At 41.4% G+C, this 27,576-nt stretch overlaps 1 protein-coding gene across 1 annotated transcript in view; it reads right to left on the bottom strand.

Annotated features, from left to right (window-relative positions):
• The window catches only part of KIT (KIT proto-oncogene, receptor tyrosine kinase), a 57,568-nt gene that overhangs the window by 4,406 nt on the left and 25,586 nt on the right, over positions 1 to 27,576 (bottom strand). Inside the window, exons 4-17 of the mRNA XM_068403457.1 lie at positions 26,800 to 26,936; positions 21,997 to 22,156; positions 18,942 to 19,131; positions 18,116 to 18,231; positions 12,154 to 12,268; positions 10,678 to 10,871; positions 9,512 to 9,618; positions 9,293 to 9,419; positions 8,931 to 9,035; positions 8,733 to 8,843; positions 6,839 to 6,989; positions 4,973 to 5,061; positions 4,483 to 4,610; positions 1,137 to 1,259 (exon numbers count right to left, since the gene is read on the bottom strand). Of these exons, the coding sequence (XP_068259558.1) occupies positions 1,137 to 1,259; positions 4,483 to 4,610; positions 4,973 to 5,061; positions 6,839 to 6,989; positions 8,733 to 8,843; positions 8,931 to 9,035; positions 9,293 to 9,419; positions 9,512 to 9,618; positions 10,678 to 10,871; positions 12,154 to 12,268; positions 18,116 to 18,231; positions 18,942 to 19,131; positions 21,997 to 22,156; positions 26,800 to 26,936 (1,853 nt within the window). The remainder of the gene's footprint in view (positions 1 to 1,136; positions 1,260 to 4,482; positions 4,611 to 4,972; positions 5,062 to 6,838; positions 6,990 to 8,732; positions 8,844 to 8,930; positions 9,036 to 9,292; positions 9,420 to 9,511; positions 9,619 to 10,677; positions 10,872 to 12,153; positions 12,269 to 18,115; positions 18,232 to 18,941; positions 19,132 to 21,996; positions 22,157 to 26,799; positions 26,937 to 27,576) is intronic.

The following is a 27,576-nucleotide window of genomic DNA, read 5'->3' as shown; positions in this document are numbered from 1 at the left end:
TGTTACACATAGGAGGATAAAATCTGTATATGGAATCAGAAAAAAAACAAGGCTTTTTTGCCTCACACTATGCCCTCATCAATAAATTCATACTTCAGAATCCAGTTTCCACTGTCTGAGTGATGCTTTATAGCAAAGAACAGGATGCAAACCCCTGATTATTTAGATATTTTTTAAAAAACTATTTCAGTACTGGACAAATATAGCAATGCTGAGAGAAAAAGTTTCAAAATAATTATATTTAGCATTGGGCTACCAGAATATTCCAATGGCAAAACTTGCAACTGGTCACAGAGCTGTAACTTTTAGTATGTTCAGGTATAACAAAAAGACTACTCTGCCCTGGTGAGGCCGCATCTGGAGTATTGTGTCCAGTTCTGGGCCCCTCAGTTCAAGAAGGACAGGGAACTGCTAGAGAGAGTCCAGCGCAGAACCACAAAGATGATTAAGGGAGTGGAACATCTCCCTTATGAGGAGAGGCTGAGGGAGCTGGGTCTCTTTAGCTTGGAGAAGAGGAGACTGAGGGGTGACCTCATTAATGTTTATAAATATGTAAAGGGCAAGTGTCAAGAGGATGGAGCCAGGCTCTTCTCAGTGACATCCCTTGACAGGACAAGGGGCAATGGGTGCAAGCTGGAACACAGGAGGTTCCACTTAAGTATGAGGAAAAACTTCTTTACGGTAAGGGTGACTGAACACTGGAACAGGCTGCCCAGAGAGGTTGTGGAGTCTCCTTCTCTGGAGACATTCAAAACCCGCCTGGACGCGTTCCTGTGTGATATGGTCTAGGCAATCCTGCTCCGGCAGGGGGATTGGACTAGATGATCTTTCGAGGTCCCTTCCAATCCCTAACATTCTGTGATTCTGTGATTCTGTGATTATATTGGTGCAGCAAATCATCTCCTCCACTACAACATACAGCACATTTTTTCCAGTATAACATGTATATACCAAGGATTTTGTCAGCACACACATCTACATCAGGAATTGCCCCTCCTGACGTTCCTGACCAGCATGGATATATATCAGAATTGAGAAATCTAGATTTCTGTCTAAGACAGACTCTTCTTTGCAAGTCAAGACAACAGGAACTCCCCTAACTTAAAACAGGTGGATAAAGTATCATATATACTTACGTTTCCTTTGACCACATAATTTGAATCATTCCTTATATCTCTTGCCAGACCAAAGTCACAGATTTTTGTTATTCGACCATGAGTGAGAAGAATATTTCTTGCAGCCAGATCCCTATGAATGCACTAAATAACAAACAGACAAACAAACAAAGCTATTTTATAATATCCTTAACAGAGTGTTGCTTGGTTACATGTTTACTTAGCTACATAACTTACTGCATTATGCATTTTTATGGCAAGCTGAAAGTCATAATGAAGCCATGTGTTAATAAGCTTACTCAGATGATTAAACATTCTGGTGTAGTATCTTTACTATCATGACATTGATCCACATGGTTAAGGTTGTCTACGCATTTATTTTAGAAAAGACCACTTGCAGTCACTTTGAATTTTCTAGTGTTTCATGTTTGCAGCTAAATGTACTTTTTCTCTGACTTTTTGTCAAAAAATCACTGGCCTGTTTCCTAACACAGGACAAATAAGGGGAAAACGTGTTTTGTTTCTAAAATAATTCCAACCTTTTATTAAGTAACTATTGTGGCTGAGGGGAAAGTGCTGAAAAGCTGAAAATAGGGAAAATTATGGTAATAACTTCAAAGTACACAAGTCCAGAAAATGAATCCCATTTCAGAAATATTCCTCTGGAAGACTTGAATTATTAAGTACCTAGGAGAGTTTTATAAGCAGACCTAAGTATCTGAAAATACTGGAAATTTTCACATGCCATTATCTTGCAATGAACAGTCAGGCGTTCAGTGATGTAACTAGGTTATATTCCAGTTATCACTTGAGAGGTGTGCACATGTTTGTAACTGCAGCTCCCGAAGGGTGCCTGAGTTTCCCAGCAGTCATGTTTTCTTCATACACAACTGTGGAGCCCATGTGCGTTTGTTATAGAATGGAGTGAGTTCTCTAACAAAATGTTCTCTTTTTCCATCTGGAAAGGACAGCATTAAGATCCCACTTTACTGACGGTATATAGTACGCAGGCCACAGCTGTCTAAAACATAGCTGAAGATGGTTCAGTTTTTCTTTTTCCCTTGAAATACAAAACTTCAGGAATTCCCTTCAAAAAAAAATGACTTAAAATACCAAGAATTATGCAAATAAAACTCAGAAAATAACCGCAGGTTGCATAAGCAACTTAATCTCTGTCCCTTTTTCATGCCTACATGAGGAACTATTTTTAATGACAATTACTGTCTCAGGGGACTCTCCTTCACCTCCCAATCCAACAAATTCTTCACTTTGTATATGAAGTACTGCACTGAAGCAGTAAAGTGAAGGAATGACCAACCATCCAGCATGTCTCTGCCTCCTTCCTCCAGAAGCAGTGCAGTTTGCATTGAATAAAGACTAAAGACTCTGTCCATTGAAGGAAGCCCTGTCTTGTGATTGAGGCACCGTGTGCTTAATAAGGGAATTATCCCTGCAGGACAGGCTCCTATCCTGACTCCCACACAGAGGCACTTTTATGCCTCTGAGCCTTGATACACAAGCAAGTTGCAGAGGAGCAGCTGGGTACTCTGCGCTGCTGGTCTGCAGCAGGGACCCTCCTTCCCTGAGGGCACCAGGCAATCTGAAGCATCTTATCCATCAGCCCACACTACTCTGCCTTTACTAGCTGGAACTAAGAGTGAGTAGGTGCACAACGACCGAAGAAAAAGCACAGTAACATGTTAGCGCAGTGCAACTTAATTCTGTGATAAAGCTGTTAACTCTGCACTGCCAAAGCAATACTGCACATTACTTCCTGACCTCATGGTGACGTGGTGTTACATTCGTTATTGCCTTTGCTACTCAATGCCACGGTGTCTGTTTGTCTCAATGGAAAGACTATAAAGAAAATGGTCACTGCGAATGATGCATAGTGAATCCTGGGGCTATTCTATAGCAAAAGAAGAAGAAATAAAGAATGTAAGCACTGGACATCCTGAATAGTGAAGCATGTAGGAGCCTGGTGAAAACCATTAAAATTTGTAACATAATGTGTTTGCCTCTCAGGCCTGGTTTGAAGCTGTTGATAGATGAAAAATAAACTAAAGGGTTTGGAAGGAGGAGCAATGGGGGGAAAAGGCAATTGCAAGAGAGAATATTACCGTGGATTTCCTTTGGAGCAGAATTAGAGCCACATTTCCCACTACTAACATAGGATCCCAGGATTACCTTATTTTCCTTAAATTGAGTAAGTTTGGTTTTGTGCTTTATCCAAGGTGCACCTGTACAACCCTGTCTCTGTATTAGTTACAATGTTTACATGTTAAATGGCATTTTTCCAATAAAATGTGAGAATGACCATAGGAAGATCACAATTATGCTGTGCTTAGACTTCTATTCATTATAAATCCCTTCCTGTTACGCAATACCTCTCCTATGAAACCCAGAGAAATTACTGTTATGCTCAGGGTAGCCAATGAAGATCATTTGTGTGTCTCTAGGCTGATTTTATCTTTCCAGAAAATTAAAAACCAAGACATATCCTGTGCATTAAGCCATATTGCTAAAAAAACAGAAGCACGTGATGTGGTAGCTCCCCTGTTTAAGGCAGTATTCTGCATGAGAGAAGAAGCGAGTGCAACATTGTTTAAATCTCACACAAATAGACGGCTTTGCAGCTGCTGTTCTTTAGGTTGTGAACTCTCCAGCAGTGCCACAGAGAACAAATCTTAAACTCCCAAGATTTAATTTTTTTTGAAGGCATCCACATGTTAGGTTTCCAGTTCTTTCATTAATTCCGTTTAATTTTCATATGCCAGAAAAGTCTGAAAAAATAACTCCTCAGGGTTCCTATGGGTTTCAGTTTCTGCAAAGCCATCAGTTCTCATGAAACTGCCTGGATGCTCCAAGAAACGAAGGGCTAAAGATCAAACCCGTAAGAGGCACCACCTCAGCTAGGCAGGGTTCAGCTGCGCCTGCTGTCTCCCAAGACATGACACTATTAATCATCAGTGGGGTCTCACGGTGCAGCAAACATACTTCATTGCAATTCCTCTCTGTCTCCTGACATCTTCATGACCAGTTTCTGTTCATGAACAAGGCCACTGATTCTACTAGCCTGAACTGTGGATACACGGTAACGCTGCTTCACATTGACTACTGTGCACCCTATATTCTGTTTTATGGGATATAAAACACCACTTTTGGCCAATGAGCACAGTACAGAATTGCAACATTAGCCAAAGCTTCAGGTACGAGAAGGAGCATACCAGTTTGCAGTGCTTGTTGAAAAGAACATGGAAGTATTTCAGCATTTAAACACGTGGATCACATTAAAAAACTGAAAGTGATGCCAAAGGAAATCAGAAATCTACTGATTCTGTCCAGCTCTGACAAATTCTTAACTTACGTTTTTGGAGGCAAGGAAGCTCATGCCCTTTGCCACCTGGTAAGAAAAGCTCAGTAGATCTTCAACATCTAGAGCAAGTTCATCATCCTCCAACATAGAAAGGGTAACATCCTGATCGGTGTAGGACCCTATGCAATATAAACGACAACAGCTTTTGAGTGGATGTGATATAGTATATAGATATATAGACATATAGATATAAATAGATTCATCTTATGTTAAACAAAATAGCGATCTTAGCAAGTACTAGACTAGGGCCACATAAATAGCCCACTGCCAAAAAGCAAAAAATAATCCTGATACTCTATTTAAGTGTGGGGATAAAACAAGACACTGTAATTTAGCGTATCAGTCTTTCTCAAGCCTTCTTATTCATGGGTTTTAATTGTCCCCATCCATGAGAGAACAGTATGATAAAACTGAAAAAAACCATGAAGCCCTCCTCGCTGCACTCCCACCAGCAAACAGAATTCCTTGTCACTGTACTCACCAGACTTCACTGGTCTTTTTTTATCAGCTTTTGGTGGGACTGCATATGACACTCCTGGTTTCATGTCCATGTACTCATTGGCAACATCACTGTAGAGGCAGCAGATGAAATAAAACATCATTTAGTGAAAAAGGCCTCAGAAACCATCCGAACAAAAAGCCAAGGTTATGTTAACCTTCTGAATATAATGCTTTACAAACGATCAGTAGATTGGAAACTTAAGGGCGTGTAAAAAAAGATGAGAAAAGGCCTGTACAGAAAGAGAGGTTTGTCAGTACAGCTAATGAAAGGTCTGAAAGTTTTGAGTTTGGCTCAGGTAAGCAAACAAAACCTGTCACACGTATACTGTTTATACAGACTTCATTCTCTATAAATTATCATCCAGATGTTTCACAGGACCTGCTAGTGCTTTCTTCTTCTGTTTAGGGCAACTTCTACCAGAATATTTCAGCCACTCAAGTGGCAATTGAAATGCAGAAGACAAATGGTAAAAAATGTTAAATTCAGAGATTCCCATGCTCCAAAGGGGATTCATATGTATTTTGAAGAATCGCTGAGGCTTGGGACAGCCATCTGCTACATTTTTTTTTAAGTTTTCTTACTGCTATATATAATTCAAATGTACAGATTTTCATACTACATGGTTTATAACTATACAGTTAGGCACCTTAAGAAATGATGCATGTACTTTGGATTTTTTACTTCATTGCCATTAGAACTCATATACATAGCCCTTCCTTAGCCTGAAATATCTTATGAAAATTAAATGCAGCCACAGAGCTAACATGGAAAGGAGTAATGAGATCACCAATAGCTCTAGTCACCACCACAAACACATCTGACGCATTTAGCAGCTGCAGCTTTACAGCAAACATTAATATGAGAATTTGGTAAATACTCTGCCCTTAATACCTCAACTTACAAAATGAGCTCATGCAGTGAATTCCTGCACTGAAAAGAGGGCACACCTCCAATGGCAAATCACAGATTAGTGTTCATCACTTTCATGGACCCGACCTGTCTGAGGCATCACCAGCTATCCAGACATTGCCACAGCACAAACAGCTTCACCAGTAACCCAGCTTGCTGGGACAAAGGACTTTACCACCTCCTAAGTGTTTGCCTCGTTCTTTTGTGTCTGCCAACACAAAGTAATGGGCCCCTTGGGGCAATAAACAGACTAAAAATAAAAATGAGTAGGTATTGTAACAGTGCCTAGGTTTTGGTAAGTTATGTCTCCCCCACTTTGCAAAGGGAAGGAGCAAGCAGGAAATCCGCTTGGAAACATACTTGGAAAGAGCTCTGGGCTTGTATCTAAAACAGAGCGGTTAAAAATATACAGATGAATATACTGAAAAAAATCAAAGTACAAGAGCAATCTCAGAATCGTGACATGGGTCGTGTCACCACAAAATCTAGCGAGCTACTGGTGGCAGCTTGCCTCTGATACTGTAAGGTGCTGGTTTGATTTTGCAAGAAGTCATTTCTGAAGGCAGGAACTTAGGAGAGCTCAGAGCACCAGCAGCCCAACACTGGGGGAATTGTCATTCAAGCTGCTAAATGAGCACTGCCAATGTTTAACAGGAATGATAAACACAAATATGTACGGTGATTGAGCCAAGGAGCTGCATGAAATAACTACAGGAAATTTGATAAAGAAGTAAAACAGAGAGCGTATACAATCAATGGTGCTCTGTTAGAACAAACCACCCACTGTACAAATATTCTCTAATTAAATTGTTTCCTTGCACAGCAAAGTCTGCTGCATGAAAGGTTTCTCCACGTTTCTTATCCCTCATGAACTCTGATATCTCCTCCTTCCCAACCTTCTAAAAGCACAAGTACACTTCGGCAGGTCATACTTACGCCGCAGGCTCTGCCTGATGCAAAAGGTTCTCGTAAACTGCTGTTCCTGCATGTTCTTCATGCTTTGGACAAATAAATGAATCTCGTTTCTGTCTCAGAAAATTTAAAAGATCACCATAGCAGCAATATTCTGTAATGACCAGAGTGGGACCTGCAGATGTCCATGAGGTTTAGAAAACAGGTGAGTATTGTTTTTAAAGCGGAAAACCTTACATAAAGATAGCATTCAGCCAAGCACACAGGCTGGGCTATTAAAAATCACACTGCCTAGCACTGTCTAGACTTGAAAAGTTATAGAAAAGTATCCTAGCATCTTCCCTTTCACAGATCAGCAACTATTGTCCAGCTGAAGCTGTGTTGCTCCCAATTAATTTCCCCCCCACCTCAACAGCATTGCATTGTACATAAATTAAACAAATAAGTCTTTTTCTTTTTCTTCATGTGATAATGTTTCTGGCCAGATACATCTGTTTGATTTTGCTCACTTCCTGAAGGAAGTTATTTGTTCCAAACGTTAGAGTAATTCAAGCTTCAAACATTAATCCTTTTGATTCACTTCTGTTTACAGTAGAGCTTCACACTCCTTCAGTAATGTTTTGGAAATGATGTAGAGTGTTATATTCTGCAGTATAATAGGAAAAATCATTCAATCAGAACAGCCTGCTGAGACAGAAAACTACATTGCACAAGGTCTTAGAATATTAAAATGAAATCGGAAAGGAGAATCAAGTCATCTCCAGCACAGATGTTTATAGATCAAATATATGTTTTCTGAGTGAATGACTCCAGCTATGGCCCTTGAATATGTAATTACGCTGTGTGCTGTTTCATCTGTGGTTGGACTCGATGATCTTAAAGGTCTTTTCTGACCTAAACGACTCTATGATTTTAAATGATTCTATCTGTAAGGTTATTCTGTACCACTGTTTCCTAACCTCACTAGTTTATTTCCATTTTTCTGCAGTTAAAAATTGTAGCTTTCGTAACAGCAAAAGCAATGTTTGTGGTGGGATCTTCTTACAGACGCCACATTTTTTCAGCTGAGGCAGACATGCACTCAGGCCAGTGAGTCTACTTTGTTGACTGCTTAAACAAGATTGTTTCATCCTATTTTTAAATCATTAAATGTGAAAGTGAGAAATATTTTGCCTCCATCTAAAACTATGAATTTTTACAAGCTCCTTTTCTTTGAAAAATGAAGCAAAAACTTAAAGAGCAAACATTTGTGTAAGAAGCAACACCATCTTTCACATTAAAATGCACAAATATTAAAAATACAGGACTGTATCACTCTGTATTGACACTTCAGCTGTTTTGTAGCTTTTACTATGCATGAAAACAACTTTATTAAGTTAATATTAAATGTGAAACATTTAGGTTGTGCAATATTTTATTTGGAAAATTCTTTTTCTCAACTTTCTGCTGCTTAGAATTTGTAACTTTAGTGGTGCCTTAACAGATACATTTACAGTTTAAACAGAAGTCTGGAAGACTATACAAGACAGGCCTGTTGACTTCACCTTGGATACCAACAAGGAACCAGTTCACGTATCTTTTCTCATTTGTGAGAAACAGTGTGGTTGAGGAAAAAACTTGCACCATACGTTTTGTCACGTCTCAAGCAGAAAGTGCACAATGTCTCACAGAAAAGAGAATAACAGCAACCTTCCTTTTTAGCTGCAGCTACAGCAGTCTCATTACTACTTTTAGGATGAGCCTAAAAATCTAGATTCAGGAATTTGCAGGCGATAGTCATGATGATCTGCAACGTGACTAAGCAAGAACTGTATTTAAGATTTCTACACTTAGCGGCACTGGATTCTTCTTCACAAGGTTCCTTCTTCTGGCAATAAAAAAAAAACAGAAATGATCAATGATCTGTTCATAACCCCACCTCCAATAGTGCAAGCTCCAAGCAGATTCACAATATTAATGTGGTTTCCAAGGTAACTCAGCACTTTAAGCTCTGACATCAAGGCTTCTCTTTCTGTTAAATGGGCACTCGCTGCAAGGCAAAGCACAATGTTCAGTTCGTAACACATCGTCCAGAAGGAAGCAAGAAAAAATTGTACAGTATATTACAGCAACTTACGTTTCAACATCTTTACTGCTACTGTCATAGCAGCATCAGATTTAAATAGACCATAAGCAGTGGCTTCAACAACTTTTCCAAAAGCTCCAGCACCAAGGGTTTTACCTAATAAAGCAAAACAAAAGACTCTGTAACGACTTGGAGCACTTCTTCCTGAAGGGTTCAACATTTTATTTTATGATAGCAAGGAAGCTATTGTAGATACACCTGCTTGCTTTTTGTCCCAAGGTAAGCATGAGCAATTATCGCTATTTGCATTATTGCACAACGTCTTTTTGACAAAACTGCTGTGTTTGACCAAAGTCTCATATGAGACTTCAAGGTTTCACCTTGCAGATGAAGTTAAATAGATCTAAACTAACCAAAACTCAACCGGTTTCTAGGAAATTCCCATTTGTGATCATAAGGAAGTTGCGTTGGGTCTATGTAAACATAGTTGTTCCCATTTATTTCTTCAACAACTTTCCACTGAACTTCGTATTTAGGTTTCTGGAAAAGAAAGAGAATGGCTGTCACTACCAAAGCCTCCACAGGCAGCTCACACACTTTCCTAACTCAGGCAGAGTGACTTCTGATTTTACCTGCAAATATATGTACACCAGGATCATGACTATGATGCACATCAGTCCTGCAGCGACTCCAAATGCGATTAGTAAAGGGGTGAAAAGGGTATGGGTACGGATTTGTTCTAGAAAGAAACAGAAAATTCTGCTTAAATACTGAACAAGAAAAACTATATTAAAAAGATGCAGGTGAAAACCTTTCTTTGGTTCTTCCTTGTGAAACACGGTTTGGGGTTTTGACTTTCCTGGCTGTGCTCCAGGTACATCAGAATGGCTTTCCTGAACGAGCCGTGGGGGACAGAGCTGGCACAGAAACCATCCAGTCTGTTGCCTCAGGAGTCTCAGCTTCATCAATTCAGGAGGTGTGACACCAAGATCCATTAATGCAAGGGGTTTGCATGATCTCAGTCTAGTTAGGGTAAAGAAAGAAGCTTTTTCCTGAAGTCCTGATTTCTTCTCTTTTTTTCCCCTCAAGTATGATCTCTACAGCACAGTCTTTACAAGTAGAGGTTGTGCCAAGTAGTGAAGGAATACCATTCCAGTAAAACCCATCTGCCCCAAATCTGGCTTAGTTGTTTATATGTTGTATCTGGGTGTGACAGAGGAAAAAAAAGCAGCAGAACATTTGATTTTGCAAAGAAGAGCACAGATTTACAAACACATTTTGATTCATCTATGTTCTAGTGCTTTTTTTCCCCCGCAAACCCTGCCATAACACTCATAAGCTGTTACTTCTTTTACAACAGCAGGGCCCTTAGGCTCCAGGCAAGTTTGGGACCACATTTTTTCTGAGACATTGTAAAAACATTAAAAAAATACAGTCTTTCCTTGAAAAAATAGTGATGGCCTAAATAGTCAAAACAGACAATGACAGGAAAAGAAAAGGGAGAGAGAAGGAAAGCCAGTAGAATGCTGTAGGTGGTTTGACTCTGAGCTGCACACAGAAGACAACCAGCTACCTACTGCACTGCAGATCTGGAGCTGTAAAAAGACGATACCACAGTATTGGTTGAAAAATTAAAAGCAATGCTTTGGCAGGCAGAACACGTAGCGTAATACGTTATCATACGTTCAGCCACAGTACCATAAACTTTTTTATGGCAAAGGTAAACCACTTAAAATCCTCTTACAGAAAGAACTGAACGACACCCGCGTTTTATGGTCTCATTCACTCCAACCATTACCTTTAATAGCAAAGTTGAAGAAAGCAGAGCTCTTGTCCCCATTGCTGGAGGCCTCACAGCACACGGTGCCGGTGCTCCTGAACATGCTGGCATTAATGGTGCTTTCAACCAGGATTCGTTCAAATGACGGCACTGATGAATTTGTGTAACTGATTTTGACATCCATGGGAGATATTGTTGGTGAATCAAAACACCTGGGAGAAACAATACTGACAGTTACCTGCCGTGGATTGCCACCTGGAGTGGATGACAGGTCCTGCTGTTGAGGCAGATAGTCACTGCCAGACCATCAGATAAACAATACTGCTTTTCAAAGTGATTCAGCTGAAGATCTTACCCTCAAAACTTAGCCAACTCACGATGCCTCATTGTCTTCTATGTAGTGGGTGAAATGGATACATACACCAAGCCTGACCCAACAGGACACCATGAGGTCTTTGTGTTTGCTTTTGGCTAGAGATACCTATAGGTCTGTTAATACACAATGGGTTTTGTACCATTCAACTTGCATCTCCAACTTCAGCTTTGAGCAGTTGTGCTCTATTACCTATTCTTGAAAACTTTTCCCAAGCATCGTCTCATTACAGCACAAAAAATCCGTAATGTATATACACTACCACCAAGCTTAAATGCAGACAGAATGCCAGTTCTGTTTTCTCAAGATGCTGCCTCCCTTTCTTTACTACGAAACCATTCATGAACTAGTTAAAATTCTACATTCCTTTTTTAAAATTAACTGCAGTATTAAAAATGTCATGTATTTACTACATGAGTGCACAGATAAGATAAAATGTACTATTTCGAAAAATTAGAGAAATAACAATTATTTTTGGCATAAAATAAATTACACAGGTGGGAGACCCACGACTTGCTAGTATGAGATCTACAACCAAGGTGGAAGTCAACAAAAACCTCAAAACGTGCTTCACAAATGCTTACTTCACGGTGAAACTCCACAATCTTTTTAGAAATGTGGTAACTAGACATCAGGTTTTATTCATAACAACTCTGGACTTGTTTACTTGTCATATGCTTCATATGAACAGAAATCTAATTACTTTATGTCTTGAAAAATTATATCATTACACAATAAAACAAAAGATAACAGCCATATTCACAAGTGATTCTGTGATTGTCATTCTGTGACGTGTGCATACAGAACACGTATCATTTGGGGCCAAACCGATACAAACCTTAGCTAGCTTGCAGGAGGGAAAAAGTTTGGCTTTTACTCTTCTGCAACTGAAAAGGTTGGTTATTCTCCTTTCAAGGACGGAATGCAAAGGGGAATAATGAAATGTACCCCTACCTTCCCCTCAAACCACTGCAAATAACGCAATGCCGAAAATTATGAAAACAGTGATGCAACGTTTGAACATAACTGTTATCGAGTTATTTCACATTCTTAATTTTTAATTATAAATTGTGTGTGTTGCATCTAGAATAACCTTTGGAGACTCTGGTCACTTAACTCACCTCTGCTCAGTTCCTGGGCAAAAATACCAATATATGGTGGGGGCTGGGAATCCAGCTGCTACGCACTGGAGAATACCATTGCCAAGTATATCCAAAGTGAGAATCTCTGGTTTTGCTGCAATAAACACAAAGGACAGTCACATATTAGCGGAATCCAGCATTTGCATTGCCACTTGCTCTTCACCCCAGCAACTTGTGTGCATCATTGTCCATGGAATTACTCGGGTGAACTGAGCTTTGCACGTTCAAGGGTGCCTGGGACTGAATTGGTGTCCTCCATGCACTGACCATCTGTGAAAATACCAGTTCTTGCACTGAATGCCTGGGCTGGATTTCAAAAGAATACCTTACCTCCACTGAGTATCTGGCCTGATGAAAGATCCTAAACTAGCAAATCCCACAGCTTAAAGAACCCAGAGAAGTGTGTGCTTGGGACAACAGTGCAGTTCCTGTTCCTGCACAGCATGACTTTACCCGTCTGTAAAAGTGACAGTTTCTTCACAGTTATAAGCATACTAAATCTGTCAAACCACATCTCTCTTACATCTGCCCTGTGTATTAAATATTACCACCGCAGCCAGAAAAGGAACTACAGTGCAAGGCAACCAGTGCAGACCTCCCCGTCCCCACAGAGGACACACGTCCTGGTAAGATACCGCTACCGAAACGGCCGACTGCCTGACTCTCTGAAACATCGCACGTAGAGGAAGCTAACATTTGGCTGAATGTGTTAGCTTTCCAAAGGATAATTTGTGATTGCTTTGGTAGTTTAGAAAGCAATCTGGCCAGCTGATGCCTCTCTGCACTGGAGCTGGTCCCGCACTCGGTTCAGGAGCTGTTGTATCGAGTATGGCAGGAAACCAGAGAGATCAGATGGACTTTACAGTCATTAGTCCAACGGCATAGGCCTTCAGCTGAGGGCACCACCAACACAGCAAGATTTATTTCTTGGAGAAAATGGAATTAGAGGACTTATTTCCTATAACTATTTTAGCTTCCTTGCAAAATTACCCAAAAAAAAAGTTAATGGAAAAAACAGACTACATTCCAGTGGTGCTGCTCACCTGACAGGTACAAGTTAAGAGTCCATTATCAGTTAATATAACTACAGAAATGTAAGATGAACTGCTAATATTCTAGAAAGTTGTGAAGCCTTATAGACTACAGTGGGAAAACACAGATTTATTTCAGTTAAAATCCACGTACAAAGATAGCACGGCGTTAGTTTTTAATAAATATTCGACTCGCTGATTAAATTGGAGGCAATAAAGCACACGTATATTCTCAATCACACAGCATCTCCTCATGACTCATGTTTCAGGAACCGAATGTTCTTTCATTTCTAAATCCGCATGTTGTGTTTTATGCAAATCACCAAGAACCAGACATTGTTGCAAAACGTTGAGAAGGATTTTCAGCATTACTCATTTGGTGAGGAACTTTCTGAGAGCGCACAGCATCTCACACAGCCTTAGTGCTCACAGATACACATAATTCACATTTCCGAAACGCCTATCAAAATGGTTGGATTGTGAAATTATAATTAGCTAATCTACTACCCATGTGCAAGCAATTTGTTTAGGTATATAATATGTTTTAGGCAATGTTACAATGCAATGGAACTCAAGAAATGAGAGAAATGAAAAGCCAAGTATAAGGGAAAAATGAACCATTAAGCCCAGAAAAATATTGTGCCAGATTTTGGGCTGCATCTAGCACTTTGAGTGAGGGAAACAAAAATGCCCATGTTAGTCAGGCTTTTTTCCACTGTAAAAAAATACTGCAATAAAAGCCTGCCTCCGTGGCCATGAGTCCACGTGAACTCATCCTGCAGCAGCGGAGGGGAGATGAGATGCCGCGCAGGTTCACAGCTCCAGCAGCCCGGTGGTGAGGGGTCCAGCCCTGGTGCCATGGGAAGCTGAGCTGCAGCAGCCCCGTGAGAACATCTGACCTGAGAGCAGCTCTGCCCGTGGCATCCCCAGTGAAGCGCTGATGTACCGATTAGCGTGACCAGCCTCTGCCCACCAGCATGGAGGGCTCCCAAGCCTCCCTGGCTCAGAGAAATTAAGGGATATGTTTGACTTGCAGCAGTGAAGAGACCCCGCAGCCAGTACCCAAGGGGACCTGTTCCCCTGGGCTGTGCCGTTTGCCAGCCCAGGCCACGCACATATTTCCACATCTGCACCCCTTTCTGGAGCCAGAGCCTCTTCCCCACCCACCAGCATAGGTGCTCCAGGGGACCCTGGACCAATGATGGACTGGCTTTGGGAAACAGATGCCAAGCTGCCACTGAGCATCTTCTTTTTAAAAGAGATTTTATTGTGCTAGATTTTATGACTTTCACTGCCTAATTACCCCTGGTATCAGACAGGCTCCTAATGGCTAGACTTTGCTTACTGTTTCAGCTTTAACCCTTTAAATATTTAATGTTTCACTACATTACTTGGCATATATACATATTGCCTTCCATAATCAGTCATTAGATGTCTTAAACGTCTAATTTCACTAAGTTTATTAACTGCTTTTCAGCTTTTATTAATGTTGATTCTGAATGTAACAAAGAGGATTTCTAAGAGGTCACTCCTATCTTAACTCAATGCCCTTGTGCATTTAATCGCTTTCTATTGCCGATTTCCTTTTCTTCATCATTAACAAAGTACACGTCTAAAAAGTAACATTTAATAGGTATTGTCTGTCATCGCAGTCAAACAGAGAGAGATTTCCTCCTGGAGCCACATTTTCTGGATTGGAACAAATCTTTTTATAATATCACAGTGACTCCTCATTTGTTCACCGCATATTCCAATGACAGAAAAATCGCTGAGCTTGGCTTCATGTGATCTACAATACCATGACCAGTTTTCTCTTTGCAGCATGAGCCCCAACTGCATAGGTAATATTTTGTTGACTATAATTAAGCCCAGATATTATCTTGCACTAAACTCAGATACTAGTTGGAAGATTCCTCCGCTAATTGCTAGACGTGCTGTACCTTGCCACTCTGGAGATTTCCACAATTTCTTAATTGTAACTCAGTTCAGCATGCTGCTTGTCAAGTTGTAATTTTCTTTTTGGCTTCTAATTTCAGAGCTCCCTCCTTCCTTACTTTATGTCACATTTACTATGACTGACTACGCTTTTTTTTAAGCAATTTAGTATTGTTTCAGATTAGCATATGCAATAGCTAAATGTGTTTAAATCCAAGGCAAGCATTTCTGCACAGGGTTTTCCACGTCTTTCAGCAAACGCTTCAGCATTGATTTTTGTTTATGTGAAGACATTCTCCTGATTATGAATCCTGTTCTACCTGTTTGATTACTTTCTGCTGATTACTCGCCCAAACCAGACGTGTAAACATCACGAGCTACATCCCAGCAATTTATGCGAAAACTCCGCTGACAACAATGCCAGGTCAGGACACACCATTAGATCAGGATCTGACCCACCCACACATGACTCACAATGTCAAATAATATGGTTCGATGTCGTGCAGTTTGTGTTTCATACCTAAACGATGAGCCTCTTATAAGCCACTGAAAACATGAGGTTCTTTTTCTTAAAAACACACCCCTAGAAGGATCAATCCATTTCACTTCTTCTTTTCAAAATGAAAAAATATTTGCAGGAGCAAATATTTCAAAGCATTTCAAAATGCCAAAAGAAACTCCTTTTGAGTCAAGTGTGTCAAATCCATCTGCTTCAGCAATGTCTGCAGTCCTCCCAGGGCCACAGTGTACGGTAACCTGGGCTCTACTGAGACGGCTTAAATGTCCTCATTGCATCCCAAGGCTGATCTTACTACTTACAAGACCAGTAGTTGAAGCAAGAGGGAAGAAGACTTAAATGCTGCTGGTTGCACAGACAAGCCATTCAGAAGCCGTCCATGCTCCCTCCTGCCTTGGCCATACTGCTTCACCGTGCTGTTCCTAGTCTGGTTTCCTAACCACGACCAGCTTTTATCAAGTAGCAGATTCCTCAAAAGTGGCAACGTGGAGCTCTGCACCAAGAACTGACACCTTATGATGACAAAACTGTAGGTTTTTTGTGGTTTTTTTTTTTTAAGTTACTGTGCCCAGATGTCGTAGCAGAGTCCCACGACGCAGTCCACGAGAGGGCACGGAGTAAATGCACGCAGACCAATATGGTCGTTAAGCAAATCTCCTTTATTCGCGTATCTGAGGGTACATTTATACTATTTCACTACCGTGCACGCTCTGTGTGCGTGTCGTCTTAATCCTAATTGGTTAACATACCTTACATGTACTAATATGATTGGTGAGCATGCTTTGTCCACGCGCCTCTATATTAGTTCTGATTGGTTTATGCTAACAGGCCATACTATGCTGTCATGACATTCTTCTTGTATCAATCTTGTTTCGACTTCAACATATCTCGCTTGTCTCAGTAGCCAAGGTCCTTGCTCGTCGTTATGATTGGTCAGTTCATCACCACCTACTACCACCCCCTTGGACATGGCTCGTTCAGTACGTGACCATTGTCTCGTAGAAACCCCACACCCAGACTGCTCCCAAGCAGTCTGCAGAAGTTTGGAGAGCTGGGAGGCCCATGAACAGCCCCTTGCTCCAAGCACACATATGATGCTGCAAGTCGGAAAACACCACCTAGCCTCATCTGAACTGACAGCTCCACAGGCAACCTGCAATTTCTTCCATTCCTTCCCAAAAATTAAACTTCTGGCTCAGCAATTTGCTCCGCTAATCTGTAAAATAGTAGAATTATCCCTCATGACTGTAATCCACACTCATCCACAGTGGCAAAGGACATCTGAGGTTGCCAGTGCCCTCATCTCCGAAATCACAGCTGGAAAATGGAAAAGGCACAAGAATACAAATGACAGCATTCACAGAAGTAGGAAGAAACACCATGTTCTGAAAGAAGCCCAAGTAACATTTCTAGACCCAAACCATGACATTGCTAATAGTGACGCTACAAATATTGACCTTCAGGGATAAATGGGAAGAATTCAGAAATTAATATCTAGGATTTTGTGCATTTGTGGAAGTCTCAACAGTCCTCTGCATTAGCCTATGCCCAGAGAAGGACACATTGCTGCTGAAGCACAGCAGCAACACAGGACTGTACTTGCAGCACATTCACTCACTTTCTATACAGTTCCTCCTGCTAGGCTTTTATGCATCACTGTCTACCTCACCTTAGTTTCTCCAGTCTGCCTGCAGTCCCCTCCTGGTTTAATTTGCCTTAAGCTTGGCCTTTAGGAGCTGCCAATATTTGTCTGCTGAGAGCATGAAATTCTCTAACAGGATGGCCCTGCTAAGAAGGACAGGGTTTCCTGAAGGTTTCATTGAATTAATTTTGAAGTTTAGCTTTTTTGTTGAAGAATGCCATCTGGAACTGAGACTGACACTCTTTTTAACAAGCATGTCCCAAGATGACCAGCACATCGCGTCTGTAAAGCTATGCAGATTTCTCTAAAACAATGGAGATCTACATATTATTATACAGAAATATTTAAATTCCAAAAGGCACAAGTGAATAATTCTCCCAACAAGCTTTCAAACGCTGCATCCAACTCAAACAAATTAAAGACAATTAATAGCTTAATTTGGCTGCCAAAACCACAAATTATAATCCCGGTATATTGTGCTCCACCTTAAATTATCAAAGGTTTATGCTATGTGCTGATTTTTGAGATCGTCTTTCCGGGTGCTACACTCTTTTTCCTGTATAAACTATCTCTCTGCTCTCTGGTAGCCTCTGGAATATGTTCACTAGAATGGAAGGTCATGCTGGATAGTAGGTGGATTTGTGTAAGTACTCTGCACTTTTCTATCTTGACACTTAAATAGTTTTCCGGCATGTGCTTCCCTTCAGAAAGCCTCTCATATGCTGAACCACGCTGTGACATCTTGTGCATACATTATGTTGTATAAAATACAATGACAGTGATAATGAAATATTTCAGACTGTTCACTTTACTTACTTTTCACATAGACATTAAATGTTACAGAGGAGCTGGCATCAGAATTGGACACAAAAAATGTGTAAATGCCTCCTTCTGTTCCTTTTAATCGGGTAAGGTGAAGTTCACTTGTGTAACTGTAAAGAAAAAAATTAAGCATTAGTGATGCTCGCAACTTGCGGTGAACAGGGAATTGCTGTACAGAAGCCAAGGAGTGAATTATTAGCGTGCCATCTTCTTCTGCAGACACTGTCCATGCCAACATTCTTGCATTACGACTGCCTTTGCACTACAGCATCCAAAAGTTTTGCCACCTCTAACACCCAGATGTGTGCCTGCGTCACAGCTCAGCACCAGGCTCAGACCCCGTGCATGCACCACTGCCTGCTCCTTTTCTCATTGAGGAGGGAACCCAGATACACAACCCAGGCCACACGTGCTAGGTGCTACACTGGATTTTTGGAGGACCAAGGCTCAGGAGAGAACAGTGCACAGCAGAAAGAAAAGCATAAGCTTTTATCTAGAGCACTGGGCTCTGCTGTGGTGGTGGAGGGAGTCTCTGCACACAAACAGCTTTACATTCTTATTTTTGCTTATTGGGCAGGAACGGCATCTTGTAGGTGAATCGTGAGCTTGTGGCCCACTGGTCCTCAGATGTTGTGGTTAGCTCAACGCTATTCCAAAGCTAGGTTAGCAGACTTTGCACCGGTTACTGTGGTAAGCCACGTGGACTATGAGATCTTTTATAATCACAGTTTTCTCTCCATCTCCACTTTCAGACTCTAGAGCAGACTCTAGTTTGCTGTTCCAAAGTGAAACCGATAGCACTTACAATCATTCATATTACCTGTTATTGCCCACGGTCTTGAACTTGACGTAGTGGTCTGATGAATTCTGTAACGTTTCGTTCATGTACATCCAGACTTCTTCCTTCGGTTTTGGATATGCCTCATACTCAACTGTTAAATTTCCATTTTGTCCTGCATTTATATCTATTGTGGTATTCATTGTTGCAAACATACGGACAAATCCTTTAGCTGATGGCCATAAGAGGAGAAGAAAAACAATTTCAGGGCCATTTAGAAGATTGTCAGTACTCTAACTACACTTAGACTACTTCAAGATCTAGTGATCAAACATCCAACTGTGAAACAGGAAACCTTATCAACAAAGCAGAACTTGAACCCTCACCTGCCAAAACCAAGGCCACTAGCTATATATAGCAATGAGGCACAGGACTTAAAGCAGCCTTGAGCGCCTTAACAGAAATAATTCCATCTTCTGGTGATAAACAGCTTCTATTTGCTTTTGGAAAAGTGCAAGCACGTAGTTGCTTCTACTCAAGTATTTACATTTTTCCAAAAATCAGAGTTGCTAAATGTATGGTATAAAAGAAACACTAAAAAAAGCAAGATAAATTGATCATTTATGACAATATACTAGAGTATTTAAGGTTTCTTTGTCAAGTGCAATTAAGAATGACATTACAAACTAAGCTATTAAAAACTGTAATTAGAGAAAAATGTGCTAAATCCACAGGCCTGGATACCAATTGCCTTAAACTAAGGCATTTCTGTTCATCTGTTTCTGGGTCTTAATCTTTTATTTGGCAGATACCATTTATCATTGTGCAGTTCTGTTCCAAAATATCATGTGAAGCAGTATCCTTACTGAAAAGGGTTTAATTTCATTAATAAACTCATCAGCTTCATGATTATTCACTTTGAAGAGACAAATTTTTCAGTCCTATTACACAAATTCATATGGGAATTATCAGTTTGACGGGCAGATTGCAATTACAAGGAAACACATTTACTGAGAGCGTTTGAATTTACACTAAAGTCAATCTCAGATCCCTGCCTCTTCCCACTTTCTACTAATCAAACTGCTGTGGCCAGCCGGGCACCTGAGCATGGGAAAACCAGAGCCAGCGGGTTTCCATATGAAAGCATATGGAGCTGCCAGAGCACTTGACAGATGCTTTGGAGAAGAAAGGATGAAGTAAACTCACAGCACACAGCAGGCAGGTATGCTCTAAAATGCCCTCCATCATTAGAAAAGAGAAAAAGGTTTTAAATCTGGAAACTGAATATTTTTAGTTCCTTTGCAGAGCTTTTTTCTATTTTCTGTATAAACATAGGATCCCCTATGCAACCTAGATTCAAAATCGGCCCCAAGAGCCTGAAAATAAAATGTTATGATTGTGCTATCAGTCCCCGAAACATGGTTCTAGAAACTGTTTACAGTTAGATAAATTAACTGTTAAAAAAAAGTAATTAGGAAATTTACCAAAAATACACATTATTTCTTGTAAACGTTTTGGCTAATGTTAAAGCCACAGCAATTTAGGATCTGATACAATCCCAGGATCTCTCCAGTACATACCATACACCACTTCCCAGGACCCTGGGAGCTGGCACAGTTCAGGTAAATATAGTCTGTTTGACAATGAACGGTGAAAGGCACCCAGGAGACAGAGTTTATTTCAAGTCAAATTTGAGAGAGCGAGGAGAGAAAAGTATCTCGAAAAGGAAAGGCTCCAGCTTTTCTCTGACTTTTTTTTATTAAATACAAACTTTGCATTTTACTAAATACAAACTTGTTACTTTATTTTATACTTTTATAATGCTATGCTTTATTTTAGTCCCCAGACCTTCTAAAGTCACTCCTTTTTACAGCCACGTTTGCATATGTAGCAGTCCTACGAATTTCTGTAGTTAAGAACTTCCCTCCTCTTATAATAAAAGCTTTCATATTGTACCCCTTGGAGAAAAGATTTTCTTTCATACTTCACACCATTTCACTTTTTTACATATGAATTTAGTCTCTCCTGTAAAAAAATGGGGAAAACATCCCTGTCGTTATGAGCCCTACCCCCTCAAATGGTGGAGCAAGATTAAAGGCACTTAAACCTCTGCCGCTCTGCTGAAGATCTGACCCACATAGGTCAAACACTTCTGTTTTCTTTAAGTTACCAGGAAAAGCAAAACAAGCAATGTTGCAGGAGTATCTGTGCAACAGAAAAAAAGATTTGAAAAGGAAAAAGGATCCAAGACTACACTTCCCTCAGTTACTACACCATTGAATGGTGAGGAACTGAAATGGTTGTGGCCAACTACGCAGACTTCTTCAGAATGATCTTATTAACTACACCAACATGTCCTTAATTGCCCTTAATTTATCAAATTAGCAGGTTTTGGCAGCTTTAAAATTCAAAAGGCACTGCATGTCAACCAAGTTAATACACAGCGGACTCTAAACGAGTCTGTTATTAAACAAGAGGAAGGAGGGAGTTTGCTCACTGTTAAGGGACACGATCCAAAACCTCTGGAAGTGATGGATAGTGGGTCTACAACTGGGGTGAACTCTGGAACAATTTCATGCTGTCTATGCACATTGCAATGTCCCTCACAGCATTATTTTAAATAGAGGTACATATGTAGCTTCTACTTAAAAAACATTGACACACCGACATCAGCGAAATTTCCTGTACTTGGAAGGCAGGTATTACAGATACGCTTTGTGACTGTGCTGCCGAACTACTTAAGTGTAGGGATAGTACCAGGCAAAGGTAAATTACTTGCTTCATTAAGACTGGATTAAATTTAAAATGAAACCAGGAAGATGAGACAAACCAGAGAGATGAAAAAACTGTTGCGTGGTTGTTCTAATAACATATTCCAATAACTTGCAAAGGATTATAGAAATTAAAGTAGTCATACACACTACAGCTCTTCCTGAGCCATCCCATATGGTACCAGTCAGCAATAACCTTTTAATAAAGCAACTTTACTCACTGAGGTTTGGGGGGGAAGGAGAAGAAGGAAGAGAAGGCTCCCCAGTGTTCTCACTTTCCACCTCCCGCTCTTAGAAATACTAAGATTTCTACAAGAACTACTTACCTAGTGCTTTCAAGGTTACTGTGGCATTGGTTTTTCCGAAAGGGTTTTCTGCTTGGCATGTGAATTCTCCAGAATCATTAACTCCCACTGAACGGATGTTCAATGTTAATTTCCTTTCGTATCCATAATCACCCAAATTTCTGCTTTTGCTTGTAACAATCTGTCGGTAAAAAACAATTAACATCTAAAACACTGTGTATGCAGCATCTTTCCTAGATAAATTAAAAACAGAAGTAATTACAACTTTGCTATATTAATATTCATAACTTTAAACCGGAATAATAAGCCAGCACAACAAACCTGTCACTAGAATCTCTCCATACAAAACAAGTGTGTGATCAACTGTCTTTGGGAGAGAACGTCCTCTCCTAAGTCCTATCCCCTCCCCTTATTCTTTTTTTTTTCCTCCTCAAGCTCCACTGTAAGGCCAGAATACATGTGTGCGTGTGTTTTTGTGTGTGTTTGCCTGCCCTGAGACAGCCAAACGGGAGAGAACAGCCCTAGCCACAAACCTGAAACTCTAATTTCTTCAAATATTTCAATCATATGGAGAAAAGGGTGTTGTGCCCAAAGTCAGACCCAGCTCATTCTAGGTAAATTTCTAACGCTGATGAAGGTTAGGAACAAACAGAAGGTTTTATTTGCACTAACAATGCTTCTAGCTGTAGGGCTAGATGCAAAATGACCACGGGGTCTAGACTTTCCTAATGCTCAGAAGCTGTAGCTATTGTAAAAAGTCATTGCAACTCCGAAGCGTGGTTCACCACTCAAGTGGTGCCTAAAAATCACAGAATCACAGAATCGCAGAATGGTTAAGGGTTGGAAGGGACCTCTGGAGATCATCTAGTCCAACCCCCTGCCAAAGCAGGTTCACCCAGAGCATGTTGCACAGGGTTGCGTCCAGGTGGGTTTTGAATATCTCCAGAGAAGGAGACTCCACAACCTCCCTGGGCAGCCTGTTCCAGTGCTCTGTCACCCTCAAAGTAAAGAAGTTCCTCTCATATTCAGATGGAACTTCCCATGTTTCAGCTTGTGCCCATTGCCCCTTGTCCTGTCACTGAGCACCACTGAGAAGAGTCTGGTCCTCTCCTCTTGACACCCACCCCTAAGGTATTTGTAAGCATTGATAAGATCCCCTCTCAGTCTTCTCTTCTCCAAGCTGAACAGATCCAGCTCTCTCAGCCTCTCCTCATGAGAGAGGTGCTCCAGTCCTTTGATCATCTTTGTAGCCCTTCGCTGTACCCTCTCCAGTAATTCCTTATCTTTCTTGAACTAGGGGGCCCAGAACTGTACGCAGTACTCCAGATGTGGCCTCACCAGGGCTGTGTAGAGGGGCAGGAAAACCTCCCTTGACCTGTTGGCCACACTCTTCCTAATGCACCCCAGCAGGATACCATTGGCCTTCCTGGCCACAAGGGCACATTGCTGGCTCATGGTGAACTTGTTGTCCACCAGAACACCCAGGTCCTTCTCTGCAGAGCTGCTCTCCAGTAGATCAGGCCCCAGCCTGTACCGGTGCATGGGGTTATTCCTCCCAAGGTGCAAGACTCTACACTTGCCTTTTTTGAACTTCATGAGGTTCCTCTCCGCCCAGCTCTCCAGCCTGTCCAGGTCTCTCTGAATGGCAGCACAGCCTTCTGGTGTATCGGCCACTCCTCACAGTTTTGTGTCATCAGCAAATTTGCCGAGTGTACACTCTGTTCCTTCATCCAGGTCACTGATGAATAAGTTAAACAGGACAGGGCCCAGTACTGACCCCTGGGGAACACCACTAGCCACAGGCCTTCAACTAGACTCAGCACCGCTGATCACAACCCTCTGGGCTCTGTCGTTCAGCCAGTTCACGATCCACCTCACTGTGCACTCATCTAAGCCACACTTCTTGAGTTTTGCTATGAGGATGTTATGGGAGACAGTGTCAAAAGCCTTGCTGAAGTCAAGGTAGATAATATCCACTGCTCTCCCCTGATCAACCCAGCCAGTGATGTCGTCATAGAAGGCTATCAGATTGGTCAAGCATGATTTCCCCTTGGTGAATCCATGTTGACTACTTCTGATGACCTTCTCCACATGCTTAGAGATGGCATCCAGAATGAGCTGCTCCATCACCTTTCCACGGATGGAGGTGAGGCTGACCAGTCTGTAGTTGCCTGGGTCCTCCTTCTTACCCTTTTTAAAGACTGGAGTGACATTGGCCTTCCTCCAGTCTTCAGGAACCTCTCCTGTTCTCCATGACCTTTTAAAGATGATAGAAAGTGGCTGGGCAATAACATCTGCCAGTTCCCTCAACGCTTGTGGGTGCATCCTGTCGGGGCCCACAGATTTGTGGGCGTCCAGCTTGTCTAAATGATCTCTAACTTGATCCTCCTCAACCAAGGGAAAGTCTTCCTTTCTCCAGACTTTCTCTTGTACTTCCAGGGTCTGGGATTCTTGAGGGCTGGCCTTAGTAGTAAAGACTGTGGCAAAGAAGGCATACAGTAACTCTGCCTTCTCTGCATCCTCCGTCACCAGGGCACCCTCCTCATTCAGCAGCGGGCCCACATTTTCCCTTGTCTTTCTTTTGCTGCTGATGTACTTGAAGAAGCCCTTCTTGTTGTCTTTGATGTCCCTTGCCAGATTTAATTCCAAGCGGGCCTTGGCCTTCCTTGTCGTCTCCCTGCATACTCTGACAACCTTCCTGTATTCCTCCCAAGTAGCCTGTCCCTTTTTCCACATTCCGTAGACTTCCTTCTTCCATTTCTTTCTAATGGCTGCAATGCTTCCAAGTGAATGATGAGAGAATTTAAGGTGCTGGAGCTTCATTTTAAACTGTGCTGCTCTATACCCCGAATCCACAGGATCTCCTCATTGCAGACATACTGCCGAGAGACCTGCTGGCAGCAGGCTTTACACAGCATCCTTCCTCTGATACGCACTCTGATTCTTGGTCCGTAGCAATCGAGATTTATTAATCTTAAAGGCAATTCGAAACTTCATTCTCTTTTCAAAGCATTACGTATATCATGACTCTATGCCTACGTACGCATAGAAAAAATAAATGCTTTGAAGTGTTGCCTCTAGTTTCTGTGAGAATGCTCAGTGTGGTTGGACAGACTGATAAATTTACATTGATTAATCCAAATGCAGACCTGGACATGTTATGATTTTCTAGTAGAATGATTTCAAATCTTGGAGGTTTCAGGAGCTTCTAGATAAATTTAATCTTCTCAACACAATTTTGGTTCCTTCTGAGCTATAATAATCACAAATAGAAGTGTGTTTTGAAGGGATGTGCTTGCTTATAACAAGTCTCCTAATTTTCAAAAGCAGTGATAACTTCAGTCATACAAGGAAAGAGTGTTTTGGGTTTTTCTCCTCTCACAATTTCAGGACAAAATGTAATTCTGCATCTATTTAAACATGAATTTTATTAATTCTGTTTCAGTACAGAATTTAATTTGATAGTCGATATTTAGAAGAGAGCATCCCCTGCTATTTACCAGAAAGGACAGAAAGGTCAAACTTATTTGATCAAAAATATTTTCCTTGTGGCTTTTACTCATAAAATGAAAAGTGATATAGCACAAAAACTTAAGGGAAGGCCCTGATTTCATCATACTGTAACAAAGAAAAGGGAGGGGAATGAGAGAAGAAATGAAGTTCCCAGATGAAGGACTTGCAGTCGACCTTGGCACAGGACCAAAAGCCCCAACTGCATGTCCCGTGCCGCCTTCACGTCATTGAGACCTCCCCAACCTCCAGAGCTGCGAGGTGGGATTTCTGGAGCAGCAAGCATTTAGCGAGAGCAGCTCTGCCAGAGCTGGCAGATTAGCTAAGCATGGCATGCCCAGCCCGAGGGAACGGGCCTCCCATTTGCTATCTGCCCGAGGAGATGTGATTTATCCAAACACCACAGCAACACAGAAGCCCTTTTTTCCATACACACATGGACTGTGAATTACGTATTCTTGTCACTACCATTAGCAGAAAAAGACCAGCCAGTTAGCATGGGAGTGTATACAGCAGGAGTTACTAACAGGTATTCACAAGGGCTTTTAATTAATTTAAATTTCAAGGTATACTCAGAAGACCAAGAAACATCCTTAAAAACAACCCAGTGCCTGGTGCTCAGTTGAAAGGCAGAGCCAGCAGCACGCTGGCTGACCAGGTGATGGGATCTCTCTGCCCCTCGCCTGCAGAATAGCTGCACTGCCAGCAATGAACTCTCCTGGAGCACTCAGCCTGCCAATAATTTAATCTGGTGATGCCAGGCAGTACCTTCATCTATCACTACAGACAGAAGCCAGTTCACTGGTTCATTTTTCAGAACTTTCCCAGTTAGTGAGGCACACCATGTAATTTAAATGAATTAATCATTCCTGCAAATGCTTACTACTATTCCTGTCACATACAATCCCATGCTAATTAGCAGGTATTTTACTGTTAATGATAACGACTAGAATATGTAATTTGCAGTCCATGTGTTGATATTTGCAGCTCCCATTGATTGCAATGTGATGTGTAGGCACTCCGTGCTTCCGTATTTAGGCAGCCCAACAGAGGTCACCTAAACTTCACATTGAAGAGCCTAACTTTAATTTCTGTTTGGAAGAGAAGCCTGTGCGGATGCTTTTCCTCCCAACCATCCTCATGGGCACAGGACAGTTGTTGCTGGCTCCTCACCAGTCTGTGGGACACGGGATCTTTGGAAATGCAGCAAATGCAAACCGATACAGCATCAGGTATCTAAGATAAGCACATGAATGTCTACAGAGAATTTGTGTACTGTGCCAAGGCATATGTGATACAATTAACGGAACTCACCCCACTTTTCTGAGAAATCCAACTAGCTTGTACGCTGCTATCCACATCCGTGATTATGCATGTAACTTCAAATTCTTCCCCTTCTTTGAGAAGCTCGTAGCTTTTGGATAAGGTGATGACAGGAAGAGTTTTGTGAACTGGAGAACAATTTAGAAGTGCATTACTTTTCATTAGCTTCAGAGCTTCCAAGGAGGGACAAAAATCAACAGTCATTAACTTTCCAATAAAGTTTCAGGCCTCTGAGAGGTATTCAAATTTCTTTAACATATTACACAGTTGTTCCTTTACAACAAGCACATTTCTGCTTCAATCTCCCTTCAAATTTCTATGAAATTACATTTAAAGTTAGATAACGCTTGTTAGAGCGCAGCAACTTGCATGAAGAAACTTGAACAATGTTGAATCGTCAATGAGACGATTCATTCCATGACAGCGATTAAAAAGTTGCACTCTGGAACCAAAAATACGGTGAGGATCAGCCAGTGAAGAACTGCAGCCTAGCATTAAACGCAACTTTTAATTACAAATTACTACAGCTGACCTGAAGTATTGTCCGATAGGTCCCTGCAAAGCCTCTGATGGACAGCCTAGGAATGACAGGTACAGCTCAAGGTCTTCAGCACACCTGCCTCTGAAAGCACCACAACCTGTGCTCACGGTGATGGTTCACAGAGGTGGCTGGAGCCAAGACCGTGGACAAGTTCGTCACCCAAGAGGAAGGTGGTTACAAGCAGCCATGGGCTAGCTGTAGCCCTGTTCTGCTTTGGGGTGTCTTTT

Source organism: Nyctibius grandis, chromosome 6 (genome assembly GCF_013368605.1).
Source record: "Nyctibius grandis isolate bNycGra1 chromosome 6, bNycGra1.pri, whole genome shotgun sequence".
Taxonomy (NCBI): Eukaryota; Metazoa; Chordata; class Aves; order Nyctibiiformes; family Nyctibiidae; genus Nyctibius; species Nyctibius grandis.
This window is presented reverse-complemented; position numbering and strand designations above follow the sequence as displayed.